Source organism: Sinocyclocheilus rhinocerous, unplaced genomic scaffold, assembly GCF_001515625.1.
Source record: "Sinocyclocheilus rhinocerous isolate Xijiao unplaced genomic scaffold, SAMN03320098_v1.1 scaffold966, whole genome shotgun sequence".
Taxonomy (NCBI): Eukaryota; Metazoa; Chordata; class Actinopteri; order Cypriniformes; family Cyprinidae; genus Sinocyclocheilus; species Sinocyclocheilus rhinocerous.
The window spans coordinates 65,262-82,447 of NW_015659382.1; the positions used below are offsets into that span (position 1 = coordinate 65,262).

At 36.9% G+C, this 17,186-nt stretch overlaps 1 protein-coding gene across 1 annotated transcript; it reads left to right on the top strand.

Annotated features, from left to right (window-relative positions):
- The first annotated feature begins 7,700 nt into the window (after positions 1 to 7,700).
- LOC107723623 (CD276 antigen homolog) lies at positions 7,701 to 14,509 on the top strand. Its single transcript, XM_016532333.1, has 4 exons — positions 7,701 to 7,757; positions 12,580 to 12,626; positions 12,754 to 13,080; positions 14,427 to 14,509. The coding sequence occupies exons 1-4, from the start codon at positions 7,747 to 7,749 to the stop codon at positions 14,507 to 14,509; spliced, it is 468 nt and encodes a 155-aa protein (XP_016387819.1). The 5' UTR covers positions 7,701 to 7,746.
- The last annotated feature ends 2,677 nt before the right edge of the window (positions 14,510 to 17,186 follow it).

Consider the following 17,186-nt stretch of genomic DNA (forward strand, 5'->3'; position numbering starts at 1 on the left):
TTTGTTAACATGCTTGGATACAGCACTTTGTGAACAGCCAGCTTCTTTGGCAATTAATGTTTGTGGCTTACCCTCCTTGTGAAGGGAGTCGATGATTGTCTTCTGGACAACTGTCAGATCAGCAGTCTTCCCATGATTGTGTAGCCTAGTGAACCAAACTGAGAGACCATTTTGAAGGCTCAGGAAACCTTTGCAGGTGTTTTGAGTTGATTAGCTGATTGGCATGTCACCATATTCTAATTTGTTGAGATAGTGAATTGGTGGGTTTTTGTTAAATGTGAGCCAGTTTCATCACAATTAAAAGAACCAAAGACTTAAACTACTTCAGTCTGTGTGCATTGCATTTATTTAATACACAAGTTTCACAATTTGAGTTGAATTACTCAAAACTTTTCCACGACATTCTAATTTATTGAGGTGCACCTGTATATATATATATATGTATATGTATATATATAGAGTCTGTGGTTCCAGTCTGACTGTCCATCTTCACGCTGTCTCTGAATCTCTCATCAGTAATATGACTGATATTTGCTGCTCTGTTGATTTCAGCAATGACAATATCTGGGTTTACAGCTCTAAACATCCACTCTATCATTGCATCATTTCCCTGTATGTCAGTAACGTCAATGTGTAGAGTGACAGAATCTCCCTCCATCACTGACACAGTCTTCATTTCACCTGCTTCAACACCAAACACTCCTGAAACACATCCATACATGAACATTACCCTTTTACTTTCTTTATTCCACTTTTTACCTAACTAAACAGTAAAAAGTGAGTAGCATTTCAGACTGATTTGACATAGATGAGAAAAGCTTAAACTCTCTTCTATTATAAAAAAAAACGGTGGTTGACATGTAACTCCTGCAAATTTACATAACACTACTTTTTCTCTATATTGCAAAAATATTTAAATACATACCATTGAAATGCCACAACCATAAACGAAGCAAAACTAAAGCGAGAACCATATTCTTCAGCAGTTTAACTTATGATACAATCACCTCAATAATTGCTCGAAACTCCTAGACAGGAGTGTACATCCTAGCGTGTGAACGCGCACAGGCACATAGTTGTGGTTATTATTTTTTTTATGTACACAGCCCTGTTATTATATTAGTAACAGAAAACAAATAAATTCTTCAGTGTTTATATTTATATATCTTACTGAATGTAATATTCCTTAAGAGTTGAGGCGAGCGCTTTGGATTGTTGGCGAAAGCTGGTGTTTTAGCCTATGAGGAAAATATGTATACTGTTTTTAATTCTGTATTATTTTTAAATGTGAATCACTATATCTTTTCATTTTCTGTAGCGGTCAGAGTGCATTCATATTTATAACAAAAAATAGTGCACATGGGTTTTATATGTGAATGTTTTTTTGTTTGTTTGTTTTTTAAGATTTTTTTTTTTTCGTTTAGTGTGTGTGTGTGTGTGTGTGTGTGTGTGTGTATGTGTGTGTTTTGTATTTTAAGGAGGTTACACAGGAAATGTGACACACCAGTAAGTGGTTTCATCATCTTTTTGCTTCCACTTAGCTGGTTTGTGGCTCATTTATAAACCACCTCAATACTCATATTTTTTATAATTTTTTATTGTTTCCTTGTAGCAGAGTCAGAGTACTGCCTGCATATAACTAAATAAACCCTGGTTATTAACAGTTATGTAATAATCTAGAGATACTCAGTATGACAAAAAATAAATATTGCATATTTATGTTGAATGTGTCTTATAGACTTATAGAGAAAGTATGTTCTGAAGGGACCATAAAAGGTCGCTAGAGACAAGTACGGCATACCCAGGAAAATTAGTAACTGTATGCTATTTTCAATGTTTTTCTTTCTTTTAATAAAGTTAACTATGAATGAATGTTACATTAAATAGAGCACAGAGCTAAAAGAGTTCAAATCAGAGCCAGAGTCCATTCAGCATGCATTTGTTTTTCAAATAAAACTGCTCAAACGCACAAGTTTTATTCATACAGTCTTTGTATTTAATGGAGAAAACATAATGGAAATTTAACATAAAGTCATTGTCAAAAAGAATGAGAAATCTGATCCAACGCTTGCATTTTTAGACATTACTGGCTGATTTCTGAGACTTGTTGCTGAATTGCAGCTATAGCAGCAGTGTGGTTTGAAAACTTAGCCTACAGGATATTCAGAACAACTTTTATTCTCAGTTGACAAATATTGCTAGTATTACTCTGCTTATCACAGATCTAGACATTTGTGTGGCTGTCCCCACCTCCATATGTTCTTTTCTGCAAATTATCACACCTTTTTTAAGCATTCTGCAGAAGTGTGATGATATAAGGGGATTTCATGACACTTTCATTTAATAAGCCTTTTAATTAGCACTTTAAGTTAATAACATTAGCAGTCGCTGAAAGGCCTTCATTTGCTATAAAATCTATAATGCATAAATATATCATAGCATATCAAACACTTGGTGAGAAGACTGATACACAAATGTTAGCATCACAAAATATCAAACACGTCAATCACAGGAAGTCAGGTTTGCTCCGGCCACTTTTTTTACCAATCACATGAACTTCATAAGTGACTGACTGAAGATATTACATAACATAAATTTAAAGATTTACATTTATAGTATAACACAAAGGCAAAGAGAAAAACTCTTGACTGGGTTAAAATGCAGACCACCTGTCTGGACGCAACACTTTTTCTGAAGCAAACCAAACCAAACCACAATGCACATCCATCATCTAAATGTGTGCTTGGACAACCACAAGAGTTTCAGATTTTTCTTAAATGCTGTGAAATAAGTATGAGGTCAGCTGCACGCTTCTTTTTATGGTTTTGGCAGCTGCAAAGCAACATAAGTGCTGTTGACTGGACCAAGATGAATATTTGTATACAGCATGGAAGAGTCCTCTTCAGCATGCTGAAAGAACAATTAAGAAATTAGTGATTAGATAGATAGATAGATAGATAGCTAGATAACCTGTGATTGGTTTGGATCTAGATGCTGTTGAATAACTTGTGTCGGCTGTAGGTCAGTGTTATGAAGTTGTTGTGAAAGTTCTGCAGGCCTTCTATTTCTACAAGCACAAACCTTCAATAGTCCTTCCTATTCAATAAAATAATAAATGTTTATGCAATTACAACACTTACAGCATTATATTGATATTTTTATTGGTTATCAACTCGATCTCATGAGAAAACGTAACTATTTCACAGGGAGGATTTTGTGTGATGTGATTCATATAGAAACTAATTTAATAGTGCTGTTGACTGGACCAAGATGAATATTTGTATACAGCATGGAAGAGTCCTCTTCAGCATGCTGAAAGAACAATTAAGAAATTAGTGATTAGATAGATAGATAGATAGATAGATAGATAGATAACCTGTGATTGGTTTGGATCTAGATGCTGTTGAATAACTTGTGTCGGCTGTAGGTCAGTGTTATGAAGTTGTTGTGAAAGTTCTGCAGGCCTTCTATTTCTACAAGCACAAACCTTCAATAGTCCTGAGAATTCAATAAAATAATAAATGTTTATGCAATTACAACACTTACAGCATTATATTGATATTTTTATTGGTTATCAACTCGATCTCATGAGAAAACATAACTATTTCACAGGGAGAATTTTGTATGAATTTGTATGTTGTGATTCATATAGAAACTAATTTAATAAAAAAAATACAAATAAAAAAAAAGATTTTTCAAAAAAGCAAGCATAAAGGTAATCTAAATCTAACCATCAGTGGGACATAAGCGAATTGTATGTATAAACATATGAATGGGAATGTACAAATTCATACGAATTAGCCACCAACTTGTGAAAATTTGAAATAGTTACAAATTGCCTTAAGAGTGTGTTGGGCTATTGGCCGATATTATAGATTTTTAAGTTTATTATTATCGCCTGATATTTTATATTTGATGCTAATGAATTGAGCATTTCTTTATTTTGACATTTAGATTGCCTTTACCATCATCTAACATTCTTTTAAAGTTTATGTTTTAAAACAAAAGTAATTAAATGTTAAATGTAATCTTCAGAAAATATCAAAATGTCAATATACTGTATATTGACATTTTGACAAAATGTCAAAATGTCATACTGTGTATATATATATATATATATATATATATATATATACAGTGTTCGAATTGTATCAAAGCTCTTGGGGGGTCAGAATCGTGTGTGATTGGTTATAATGAGCAATGCTGTAAAAATGCGTAAAAATAAAATATGATGTACCATAACCAGGTCTAAATTTAATACAGCAATCGAAATTTCATTTTAAGTATTAAAGTTTTATTGAAAAACCAGGGGACCCAGGCCGTAGTTAATTACAGCATGCTGATATACAGCCATATCTCACGGCTACTCGTGTGATATTGTGTTTACACAACAGTTCGATGGCACAAGTGTGTAAATACATAAGAAACAACAACGGAGTGTCTTTAAAAACTCTCTTTTGTGCAGAACTACTTCCTTCCGCCACAGATTCTAATCTAAATTTAACAGTTTAACAGCTGAGCCCAAGCCTCTGTTACTAATTCCAAAACATCACTTTAGAACTAGTAATGAAGGAACGTTGAGTTGCTTCATTTTTTACACGAATGAAAACTCACCTATGACAACAATGACTAAAACAGCATTTATCAGGCCAGATATGAGGGTAAGAGTCTGCCATGACGTCTGCTTCTGCTCAATGTACTTCATCGATGTATGATTCTGCTGAATATACTGCACTACTGTATAATTCTGACACTCAGTTGGTGGAGCTGGTTCTGTAAGGAAGGAATAAAGTCACAATCGGTTAATAATCTCTAAATAGTCACTGTACTGAACGGCTTAATTAGCAATAGTGCACTTACCAATGATGTACAGTCTGGTGCCGTTGCTGAATTGTGGATTTCCGTCTGGGCTCATACAGAAATAAACTCCTAACTCATCCGTAGTGACATTATTAATGAACAGATGTTTAGAGGTCACCGAATATTTTTGTTTGTAACTTGCATTATAGTAAAAAGGAGTTGGGTTTGAGAATGAGCGTAATATCATAACTGAAGAAAATGGAAGTTTCAGTAAAAACCAATAAACCTCATTTTTAAGATCACAGTTTATGGTCACATTTTGCCCCAAATTTATTAGCTGATCTGTTAAAGTCTCTGCTGCTTGACACCATATAAGAAGACCTACAAGAAAAAAAAAATCAAAGATTCAGATTCATTCTTCATAAAAAATTTTTTTTACAAACATTTCGTTGGCTGCTTTTCCTTTATTATCCAGTCCATTTGAAAACAATAAATTGGTCTACCTATTTTTTACATGTTTCTATGCAACATTAAAACTATCAGGAGAAATCTAGTGTGTCTAAACTTTTGACTGAAATAAAGTTCAGAAAGCACATTAAAAGCTGTAATACTCACAGAGATGAAGCTGCAATATCCTCATGTTGTAGCTGCAAATAAAGCACTTGATATGAAACCGGGGTCCCTCCCAGACAGCACTGAATGCTAGTACACAGCAAAGAGAGAAAAAATTCAACCACGCCAAGCACAGGAAGTCTGCTCTGATCAGTTTTTTTTCACCTATCATCTACATTTCATGAGTAACTGGGTGGAGATATTGCATAATATAAATCTAAAGGGTTAGATATGAAAATAAACATGGGGAGTGAGGGGGGAAAAAAACCCTGAATTGAGACAATCAAGACTTAATAAAATGTTGCAATTAATTTCTGAGCATCCAGTCCCTGATAGCACACATACATGCGAGTTTTCATCTGATGTGCAAATTGATAAAAAAAAAAACATATTATACAGACACTTAAAGGCAGGGTAAGCGATTTTAGAAAACTGATTCGGGCCGAACAGCAAAAAAAACTTGTAGCCAATCAGCAGTAAGGGGCGTGTCTACTCATGATGTGGAGGAGAGAGCGTTCAGTCCGAGCCAAGCGACAGAAAGATAGATAGAGATGGCTGATAAAAAACAAAAGAGGAAAACATCTGCGGAACAAACGAAGGCTTAAGGCAATAAGGCAAGAAGTAGGACCCATGTAAATATCGGATCAGTTTTCCAGCACTGGAGAGAACTCAAAGAGCGGAAGGCTTGCGATCGGACGCTGAGGTTGCTTTGTTTCTTCTCGATAGGTGAGTAACACCGTGTCTGCGCCGCAACAGCTAAAGTCTGTCTAGTTAGTACACTGGACGCGACAAAGCGACCGTTGAAAATCATTTGAAATCTGTGTCAATACGTCATAAATAGAAGGCAGCAGCAGTTTTCTGTCAGGGATTTGTCGTGTCGTGCCGCACCGCATCTAGTGTAGACCATAGATATGAGTATATATATATATATCTATGGTGTAGACAGCATCACTGATTATAATGAGTTCTGTATGTAATATACATGCACACACACAACACGTAACCTGCAGGTTTGTAAAACATTTATGTTTTAAAACATGAATAACAGAATGTTATGTTTTTTTGATGCAGTAATGTTCTACATAGAATCTTAAAGAAGGGGGATGTAGCATACCAGTTGAATGGTATGTGTGTTTAAGAGGGCGTGTTCAATAATTGGGTGTGTTCTTGATGAGGGTCTAATGGCGGAGTAAAAATGCATGGATGTCTGACAGCTCTCCTGTGTGTTTAATCTCACTGCACGAACCCACGACATAACAATGATCATTAATGAATTACATTTGGTAGATTATACCTCCATTAATTAGGGTGGCCATATGCGCCGTTCATACGGGACACGTCCCGGCCAGGATTTTAATATTGCCTAAAATATCCAGGTTTTGGCGACCAGGATTTTAATATTGCCTAAAACATCAAAAGCAGTTTGACCAATAACATGCAGGTATTGTACATAATATCGGGCAATCGTGGGGATGCGCGTGAGAATGCGAGATCTACAGGGGATGATCAAAGCGATGCAAATATGCGCAAGTGTTTGTTCGTTCGTTTGACTTGAGCTCTCATGAATGTCACACAACGATCGACCTGCACAGTGCAATGTCCGCGGTTTGAAGCAACCCCAATAACATAGGGTCACCATACGTGCCATTTTCCCCGGATGAGTCCTGGCCAGGATTTCTATATTGCCTAAAATATCTCGGTTTTGGCTTTGTTTGCGTGTGCAGACCGATCAGTGTATGACATCAAAATACCATACAGACGGGTCCTTATGCTTTCAAAATGCTCTCGAGGTACTTTGATGTCAAACACTGATCGATCTGAGCCGCGCTGCTTTTAAGTCGAACACACATCCTATGTACGCGTAATTGCATCGCTTTGACCGTAGATCCCACCTTCTCACACGCCATGATTGGTCCATTATGTACAATGCCTGCATGTTATTGGTCAAACTACTTTTCGATCATTACCTTCAGCAAGCATGAAAACAGGAAAAAACAAAGCCAAAACAAATCCTGGCAAGGACGCGTCCGGGGAAAATGGTCACCCCAAATAACATGATATTTAGCCCCTAAAATGTGAATTTTACTAGGGGAACCCCACCAAAAAACATTTATTTTATTTTATTTATCCAATTTTTATCGGGGGACCCCCCTCGAAACGCGATTGGACTAGTTTTGAGTAGCAATTGGACGGGTTTTGTTGTGAAAACCTGGCAACCCTGTTCTCCAGTCAAGTTTCAAAATAACTCGTACGTCACACACAGTCTGTGCAGGCAGGCGTCCGAGAGAGTCCGAGAAGAAAAACAAGAGGTTTTCATAATCTACTGCCTGCAACATGAGAACCAGGTATAGCTATGTTTTAAGTTATGTGATTTATTTTCTGTAGTAATGCAGTAGATTGCAGTTTTCCTTTATCATTGATATGACCATTTCTGTAAATGATCAATTACATTATTACTTTGCTTTTGTTGTTTGTTCATTTGAATAATTTGTTTGAACACCAAAAACAAAAATAGCTGCTTGCTTTAAGCATTTCTAATTTAGAGTGCCCTTCTGTGACTGTCCCATTGGAAGTGTGCTAGTGTGCTATATACTGTAGGAGAGCTTGGACGGTTGCAAAACTCCAGTTTTTTCCTTCAAATTTCCTTCAGTTTCTTAGAGATTGTTTGTATTAGAAAGCCAAAATTTTAATAGGCCACATCTGTCTGATACTCACCCATACTGCTGTAACATGTACATATCATAATACAATTTATTCTTGAATAGACAAAGTCAAATGTTGCAACTGACCCCAAAAGAGTGGACGGTTCCAACATTCATTAAAATGTAATTAAAATCATCCTTAAATATAATTTTGCCATTTCTTTACTTTATTTGTGCACAGACAAGGTCTTCAATACGTTAAACTGTCTGTATAAAAACATAAGCATAGTAATTGGAAAAACATTTTCAAGTAACAAGTAACAAGCTTGTTTTGGTTAATTATTACAATACATTTGAAATACAAAATATTAATTTAATCAAAATCAAGAGACTGAAATTTAATGGTTGTCTACTTCTGTTAACCTCTGTGAAAGTTTACTGAACTGGGGCCAGATGCATAAACATAGCCACTATGTGAAGACAGTGTCTTAAAGAGGGATAGTTCACCCAAAAATGAAAATTACCCCATACTTTATTCACTCTCAGGCCATAGGTGTATAATACTTTCTTCTTTCAGACGAATACAATGTTATGTTATATAAAAAATATGTCCTGGCTCTTCCAGGCTTTATAATGGCAGTGAATGGGTGATATTCAAAAAGTGCTCCACTTGGCTCCAGGGGGTTAATAAAGGCCTCCTGAAGTGAATCAATGTGTTTTTGTAAGAAAAAAATATCCATATTTAAAGGGGACCTATTATGCATAAATTACTTTTATAAGGTGTTTGAACACAGTTGTGTGGCTGCAGTGTGTGAAAACAACCAGCCTATAATGGTAAAAATCCACCCACTCATTCTTTTATAATCCCAATAAATCATAAACAGTCTCTCCAAACATACGGTTCCAGATTTCTCCCTACGTACACATCATCGTAGGGAGAAATCCCGCTCATTTGTGATGATCTCTGCCCTATTAGCATAGACACAGCCCTGAGTGAGAAGCAGCAGTCCGCCATTACTGTTTTCTTGCTGTAGCTGCTGGAGATATACAATGTCAGCACCAAAGAGGCATTACAAGTGTTGTGTTTTGGGATGCACCAACGAATGAGTCTCCATAGACTCCCTCCATCTGAGGGAGGAAACTGCGGTTAAATTTCATTTTCGAAGGAAATGTCCCGGAAAAAATCGGTAAAGTCACTTCTTCTAGAGTCTCTCCTTCATTGTCTGATTCCGGTTCGAACATATAAGGCTGAACTAGGACTGGATGATATGGCCAAAATTTACATCACAATATATTTCTTAGTTTTGGTCGATACAATATAATCCCAATATCGGTATGAACAATATTTAAAAAAGCTACACTGTAAATAGGTTGCTGTAAATTTTACAGTAACTTACTGGCAGCTGGATGCCAGTAATTTACTGTAAAAATGTTTACAGTATTAGTACTGTAATTGCATTTACAGTACAATAATGTCTTTACTGTATTTTATTTACAGTATTATTACCGTATTTTCATTTACAGTATCAGTACTGTAGAGTTTATTTTCATTTAGTTTAAACATTTTTACCTGTAAAAAACAATCCAATTATGGTACTGCACTGTAAACCATGATTTTTACCAAGAACAGATGTCTGTACCTACAAACCTCTGAAAAATGAATTTGCCAAGTCAATGAAACCTCATCCTATAAAACTATATAATATTTTAGAAATAAAAACGGTGCAAGTAATGATCACTTTTTCTTTGTATTTAGCCTCATAAAGAATATGAGAAGTGCTCAGAGTTGCTGCAGAAATCAGAAAAAAGAGTGAGCAACAACAAAAACACAAGTTGCTGGAGACGGGCTTCTTGAAAATGCAAATTCATTCTCTGCCAGCAGGAGGCGCTTTTGGAGCGGCAGAAACAGAGGTTTCCCCAGTAATGGCTGTTCACAAAGCAGCGCTCCACTCATGAACGCTTCAGATAAAGTGAAAATTACATCGAAACTTTTCTGAAGACAGTCGGTTCCCTTCAAAGATACATTCATATAAAACCACACCGCATTTTGATTTTAAAACATGCAGTGATCTGTTTATTCAACGAAATCAACCGCCACAAATAAGTCAATATATGGCAAACACTGGTAATGTATATTGCAATATCGGAAATGTGTTTACAAATCAAATCACTGTTACTGAAAAAAATTATATCGTGAAATATAGCCTATTGATATTGAATTATTGTCCAGCCCTAGGCTGAACACCGCTACTGGGAGTCTCTGACATTTTCAGTGCATGAGATTGTCCTGTTTTGTTGTTGCCAGTATGCTGGACCATGAGCTCTTGAAGCTCCGCCCTTTTCTGAAAAGGGGGCCGGGAGCACCAGCTCATTTGTATTTCAAGTAGGGGTGTGCGATAAGACAATTTTTGATCGTGGACGATTAAACTGTCTCCATGATCTGCTTTTGAAGAAATATCGTAGTATCGTGCTACAGCGCACAGTTCTGGCGCCTTCATCACAATATACTGTACAATGCGACATACATTCACATCAAATGTTAACTCAGCGGTAGAGTTACACTCACGGGACACACTGCACTTGTTCGCAATCACTAAAGTACATTATCTGCATGTGCTTTAAAGCCTTGCCAAGTAGGGGTGTGCATTCAGTTATATTTGTTCATTCAGTTTCTTGAATGGTACTGTTTAAGACCTGAAAAATAAAGTGGTTTTTTTTCTTTATATATTATGTGTATTTGTAATGTGACTCTTTGTTCCTATTTTTTAATAACACAGATAAAATAATGACAAAGATTTTTATTTTTGCCCACTTTGGCCTAAATATCTTTTTTAATTTAGATTTTGTTACCTTGTAAGGCTTTGTTTTTAAAATAGGGTCTGGCTATACTTCTCAGACAACTTGCAAAATAGTAAAACCAACATGACAAAGAATCATGATAAAATCACGATAAAATGTCCAGGATGGAGGAGAGAGGGGTTCCAATGATCCTTGCGGCAGTGTTCACTGTATGCTGTAGGGTCTTGCGGTCAGCAGCACTGCAGTTCCCATACCAAACAGTGATGCAGCTGGTCAGTACACTCTCAATGATGCCCCTGTGGAATGTGGTGAGGATTTATGGAGAGAGACTTGCTCTTTTCAGCTGGTGGAGAAAGTGGAGGTGCTGTTGGGCCTTCTTGGAGAGTGATGTGATGTTGATGTTCCAGGTGAGATCCTCTGTAATATGCACTCCCAGGAATTTAGTGCTGCTGACTCTCTCCACGGCCGAGCCATCGATGGTCAGTGGGGAGTGGTCAACAGAGTTTCTCCTGAAGTCCATCACAACCTCCTTGGTCTTCCTCACATTGAGGGACAGGTTGTTTGTACTATACCATTCAACCAGTTGTGCCACTTCCTTCCTGTAGAGTGTTTCATCATTGTTGCTGATGAGACCTACCACAGTTGTGTCATCAGCAAACTTGATGATGTGATTGGAGCTGAACTTGGCATTGCAGTCGTGAGTCAGCAACGTAAAGAGCAGTGGGCTGAGCACACAGCCCTGTGGGGCACCTGTACTCAGTGTGGTAGTGCTGGAGGTGTTGTGGCCGACACGGACTGACTGAGGTCTTCCAGTTAAAAAAAATAAAAACAATAAAAATAATTTTGTAATGTTATGGCAAGCAATTTTACATCAATGTTGTGGTAAGGGACAGCATGTTGGGACGGTTTTGAAAATGTGTTGCAGCTGTCACTACACTGACAGCTATGATAAAACTTGCTATACTAGCATGACACAATATCTTTGACACATGCTAGCTATTAGAAGCTAAGAAAACACTGATTAAAATTATATGAATGCTTCACCCAAACAGCTTAGACAGTATGACAAAAAACCTGATTGTTTGTTTGTTTATTTATTTATTTTTGCAGAAGGAATGCTCACATGTGGCAGCTTTATTCTAGGAAGGATGATGGGCTAATTGAGCATGTGCAGTATGAATATCATCACTGTAGCTTATTCCTGATTAAAGAAATAACCTTTGTTGAAACCGTCCACACTCTCCCCTATTGTGTCCCTGTATGCACTTCAGACTAGTTGTAATACACTGAACTGTGATTGTATTTCCCTAAATTTTGCACTATAATGAATTTCAAACTACTATGGGGAAGATTATTTTACAACAGTGGCCTGTAATTATGCCCTGAATAGTTGTAGTACTGTAATAAAAAAGCTTTTTAAATGCAGTAGTTTTTTTATGCAGTGTCACTGCACCACACTGCTGCAGTTACAGCTCAGCACAGAATTCGATTAGTCTGGAAAGCAAATCAATAACTTGACTGTTCTGGCTGCATCATTGCATAGTACAGGAAACAAGAAATCATAGTCAGAATAAGCTATATCCTCCAGTACAGACTTGTACTAATGGGGTGCAAATAGCAGCCAGTGCAGTGTATACCGGGTGGAAATAGTCACTTTTGTCATTTTGGTAATTTTTTGTTGTTGTTGCTGTAAATAGATATAACATACACATGTTTTTTTTTACAGGTGCTGCTGTTTCTGTATCTGTGTGTTTGCAGTATTGTTAAACAAAGGTGAGTGTAGCCATTTCCACTGGATGTGTCCAAATATTTTTATTAGTACCATATAATTTATCAGTAATTATTATTATCAGGAAGGTGACATTTGCCTCTTAGAATTGATTTTTAAAGGCTTTTTCAGCGTGTCTGCAGGTCACTGTTGAAGGTGAAGTCGGAGGCTCTGCTGTCTTGCCCTGTTCTTCTATTGACAATCATCTTAAAGAAGAAGATATAACGGTTTATTGGAGACATAATAGCAGCCAAAATGTTTATGACATAATTGAAGGTAAAGGATTGGTGGAGAGGCAGGACCCGGCGTACAAGAACAGAGCTGAAACCTTCCCTACTGAGTATATGAAAGGAAACTTCTCGCTCAAACTCAATAACCTTCAATTTAATGATTCAGGAAAGTACATCTGCTACATCACAAAGGCACATAAAAATCCAAGCACGCAGCTTTTTGTCAAAGGTATGTGAAATATGATTAAAAAAATTTAAAGAAGTTGTATTTATTTAAACATTTCCAACTTTAATACAGTTTGTTAATGACTGATTAACCCTATAAAGCCTATCATATCAATTTTCTAAGGCCTCTAAACTGACAAAAAAAACCTGCTGTGCACAATCTACTACATGCCTATAATTATATTTTATTCAAATAAATGGTCCTTTAGTATGATTGTAAAAACATCCATCTTCAGGTCATGGTTCCTGTCTTTTTGTTTGCTTTTTCCTCTGGGGGCTTGTGCTTCTGCCCTTTACAAAATTAATCAGAAGTGCCTCTCTCAACAATTATGAACAATAATATTCTGATCAATTAATCAAAATGCATTTTAATTGCAATGCAAACATGTACAAAAGGTGCACAAATGTTTTATTGCTTTATGCTTAAATGAAGCCTAGGTGCCACCTACAGCAGGCCTGGAGATGAAGTTGTACTACTGTAAAAGACATTTTACTTAATCAAATGAATTAACTATCATTATAGGCATGTAGTTGTCACACTACAAGCCAGAGACACAAGGTTTGGATGCAAACAGGTGGGTTTATTGACAATGAGGTGAGCGCAAGCTGATGGCAGGCGAGTATGATAAGATAGAGAGTTCTTGGGTTCTTGGCTCTGGGTAATAGCTGCTTAGTCCTTTGCAGGTATCTGGGGAGGAGGAGAACGGGATCGGTGGAGAACAAGGTCGACGGAGCTTCTAGGGGCAAGTAAAGGTAAGGAGTCAAGCTGAGTTCAAGCAAGTGAACTGTAGACCGGACAACGTGGGACTGAGTGGAGTGTGGAGATATAGCCAGCTTGATGAGAGACTGCAGGTGCGGGTGATTAGAATTCGGGTGATTGGGATCTTGTGTGTGTCGAGTTAGGTGACGGTGGTGACTGAGGTGTTTCCCTGACAGTAGTACAGGTACATCTAAAAAAATTAGAATATCATGAAAAATGTCAATATTTTTTGTCACTCATTTCAGAAAGTGAAACCCATATATTATATAGATTCATTACACATAGAGTGAAATATTTCAAGCCTTTATTTCTTGAAATTTTGATGATTATGGCTTACAGATAATGAAAACCCAAAATTCAGTGTCTCAGAAAATGTGAATATCGTAAATAAGTTCAATATTGGAAAGTCATGGTGTCACACCCTAATCAGCTAATTACCTCAAAACACCTGCAAAGGTTTCCCAATTTAGAGGCCTTAGAACACCTGAAATGTTGATGTGAAAGGACTTGAAAGGTCAGGTTTAGAGGGTTAAAAAGTTGAAAATAAAACTATTTTTATTTAAACATTTTTGTGACGTTTTGTCTTACAGATGGAGGAAACCATGGAGCAGCAACAAGAGCAGAGAGGATTGTGTCATCTTTAATTCTGCTCCATATTCTGCAGTATATATGACCTAGAATGAGGTGTGTGATGTGTATGAGCTGCGCATATACTAGTGCACGTAGTAGTGTATAACTCAGGAACAGAAAATGCTCTTCTGTAGCAATCTATTAGCTGATCTTCTAGCATGTGCAGATGTGATGGCATGCATGGTCTTCAGTGCACGGTGGGTCTGTAATGAAAGAGAGCTGTGAGGTATCATTCATCTCAATAGCAGTTGCTCTGCTGACACATGACGCATGGGTGTGTGGGCACTGAGTATGCACAATTTTTTTTATGCAGGTATCTGAGCCATAAATGCTTGGCTGCTAATCTCAGGGCTAAGAGAGAGCGGAAAATTAGTCACTGGCGAAAAATGCTGTAATTAAACCTATGAATGTTAAAAAAAGTTATTTTATCAGATCACAAGGCTATTTTAAATGACAGAGTACTTTTTCATATTTTGGCAAGTGTATTTTTGGAGAGCTGTAGGTGCTTGGTGCCATTTGTAAATACTGTTTTGTCTTGACAAGAAATTAAGAGATTTATTATATTTTAAGTTAAGTAGTTTATTATATAATTTTTTTTTCTTAGTTTGATTTTTGATTTTTTTTTTCTTCCATAAAGACTTTGCACATTTGCACATAATGAATATTTTAATATTTTGCAGTGATTTGTTTTGCTGGTATAAATTTTTTTCCTGCACTGTCACTTTTCTTAGCAGGAATTGTAAGCTGACCTACAAATAAGCTAATAAAAACTTCAAATCAATATTTCATGTTTTCACATATTTATTTGGTATGTATCCATATAATTAGTGGGATAATGTAGAGTCAGCTGGCCGTTATCACAGAATAAACTCTCTGCTTTGTCTCGGGGTCCTGATCATCCTGTCCAAAATTACAATTTTTGCTTTAAACACACACATCTATTATATACAAATCTATAATATTTAAAGTTTAAACTAAATTTTTCCTAAAAAAAAACTATTTTGTGACACAACCTCAGTAGTATTTTAAAATGATGTAGGAGATGCATTCTGGGATTCATGTCTGTCTCAAGTTTGCACAAGTCTCCTCCTTCTAAGTCTCCTCCTTCCAAGTATGGGTCGCTAGGTCAGAAGAATCTCAAAAGGTAAGGAGTGTGTCCAAAGGTTTCTCATTGGTGAAAGGAGCTTCTTGCTGGCATCTATGTTAACCAATCAGAGTTTGTGCATTGATAAACTACATTAGCAACGTCACATAGGCTATATGTGAATATGACAGCAGAGTTGCAGAGGCAGAGGTCCAAAACACTTAATAATAGCATTATACGCCATTAAAGAAGCTTATAAGCACAGAGTTTCACTTATTTCAGGTGCTTTTGAGAGATTTCTGGGGTGTTTAATGCATTTGATGTGTTTTCCCATGCACATAAGTTATAACTCAAGGGCAATGCAATAATTTGTATTAAAATATTAATTCAGATTGAATATTTATTGTAGGACATCAAATATGACTGTTCAATGTAAACCCTTGTAATACAAGTATAACATTTTATTTAAGAGTCACTCTTAGAGACTACAAGGGTTAAATTATAGTAAAATGTTGATGCAGGAATGTTTTTTTAACAGGCTTGCCAATATGCTTTCTTTATTGTCTTTTAAACAACTTTTGTTTAGCAGAAGAATCAGAATCAGAATGAGCTTTATTGCCAGGTATGTTTACACATACGAGGAATTCGTTTTTGTGACAGAAGCTTCCACAGTGTAACAGAATGACAGTGACAGAACAAAAAAACACAGATAATAAAAAATAAAAATAAATACAAAATAGAACAAGTAAAATAAGGTATAAAAAATATACAAATCGATAATTGTATGTACAGGTATATAACAATAGACAGTTGTATGTACAGGTATATTATGTGCAAATTGAAATGTAGACTGAGTATGTGTGTTAGATAAATAAGTGTATGAGTGAATAAATAGTGTGTGTTCCACAGTTATTGTCAAGTGTTCATGAGATGGATGGCCTGAGGGAAGAAACTGTTCCTGTGTCTGGCCGTTCTGGTACTCAGAGCTCTGTAGCGTCGACCAGATGGCAACAGTTCAAAGAGGGAGTGTGCTGGATGTGAGGGGTCCAGAGTGATTTTGCCAGCCCTTTTGCTCACTCTGGATGAGTACAGTTCTTGGAGAGAAGGGAGGGTTGTACCAATGATTCACTCAGCAGTCCGGACTACCCTCTGTAGTCTTCTGAGGTCAGATTTGGTATCTGAGCTGAACCAGACAGTTATTGAAGTACAGAGGATGGATTCAATGATGGCGGAGTAGAACTGTTTCAGCAGCTCCTGTGACAGGTTGAACTTCCTCAGCTGGCGAAGGAAGTACAACCTCTGCTGGACCTTTTTCACAATGGAGTCAATGTGAGTGTCCCACTTCAGGTCCTGAGAGATTGTGGTGCCCAGGAACCTGAATGACTCCACTGCAGTCACAGTGCTGTCCATGATGGTGAGTGGGGGGAGAGCAGGAGAAACTTGTAGCTTGACCTCAGCCTGGACTCAATTTGTGAAGCAACTTTGGTGATACCCTACCTCTCACATTGCCACATATGGTGGAGAATGCAATTCCAAAGGTGTGAGTGCTGATGACCAGCGGGGATTGGGAAGACCTGATGGTGAACTTTGCTAAGTTAAGTACAAAAGACCACAACACTACAATGGAGGAGTTGTT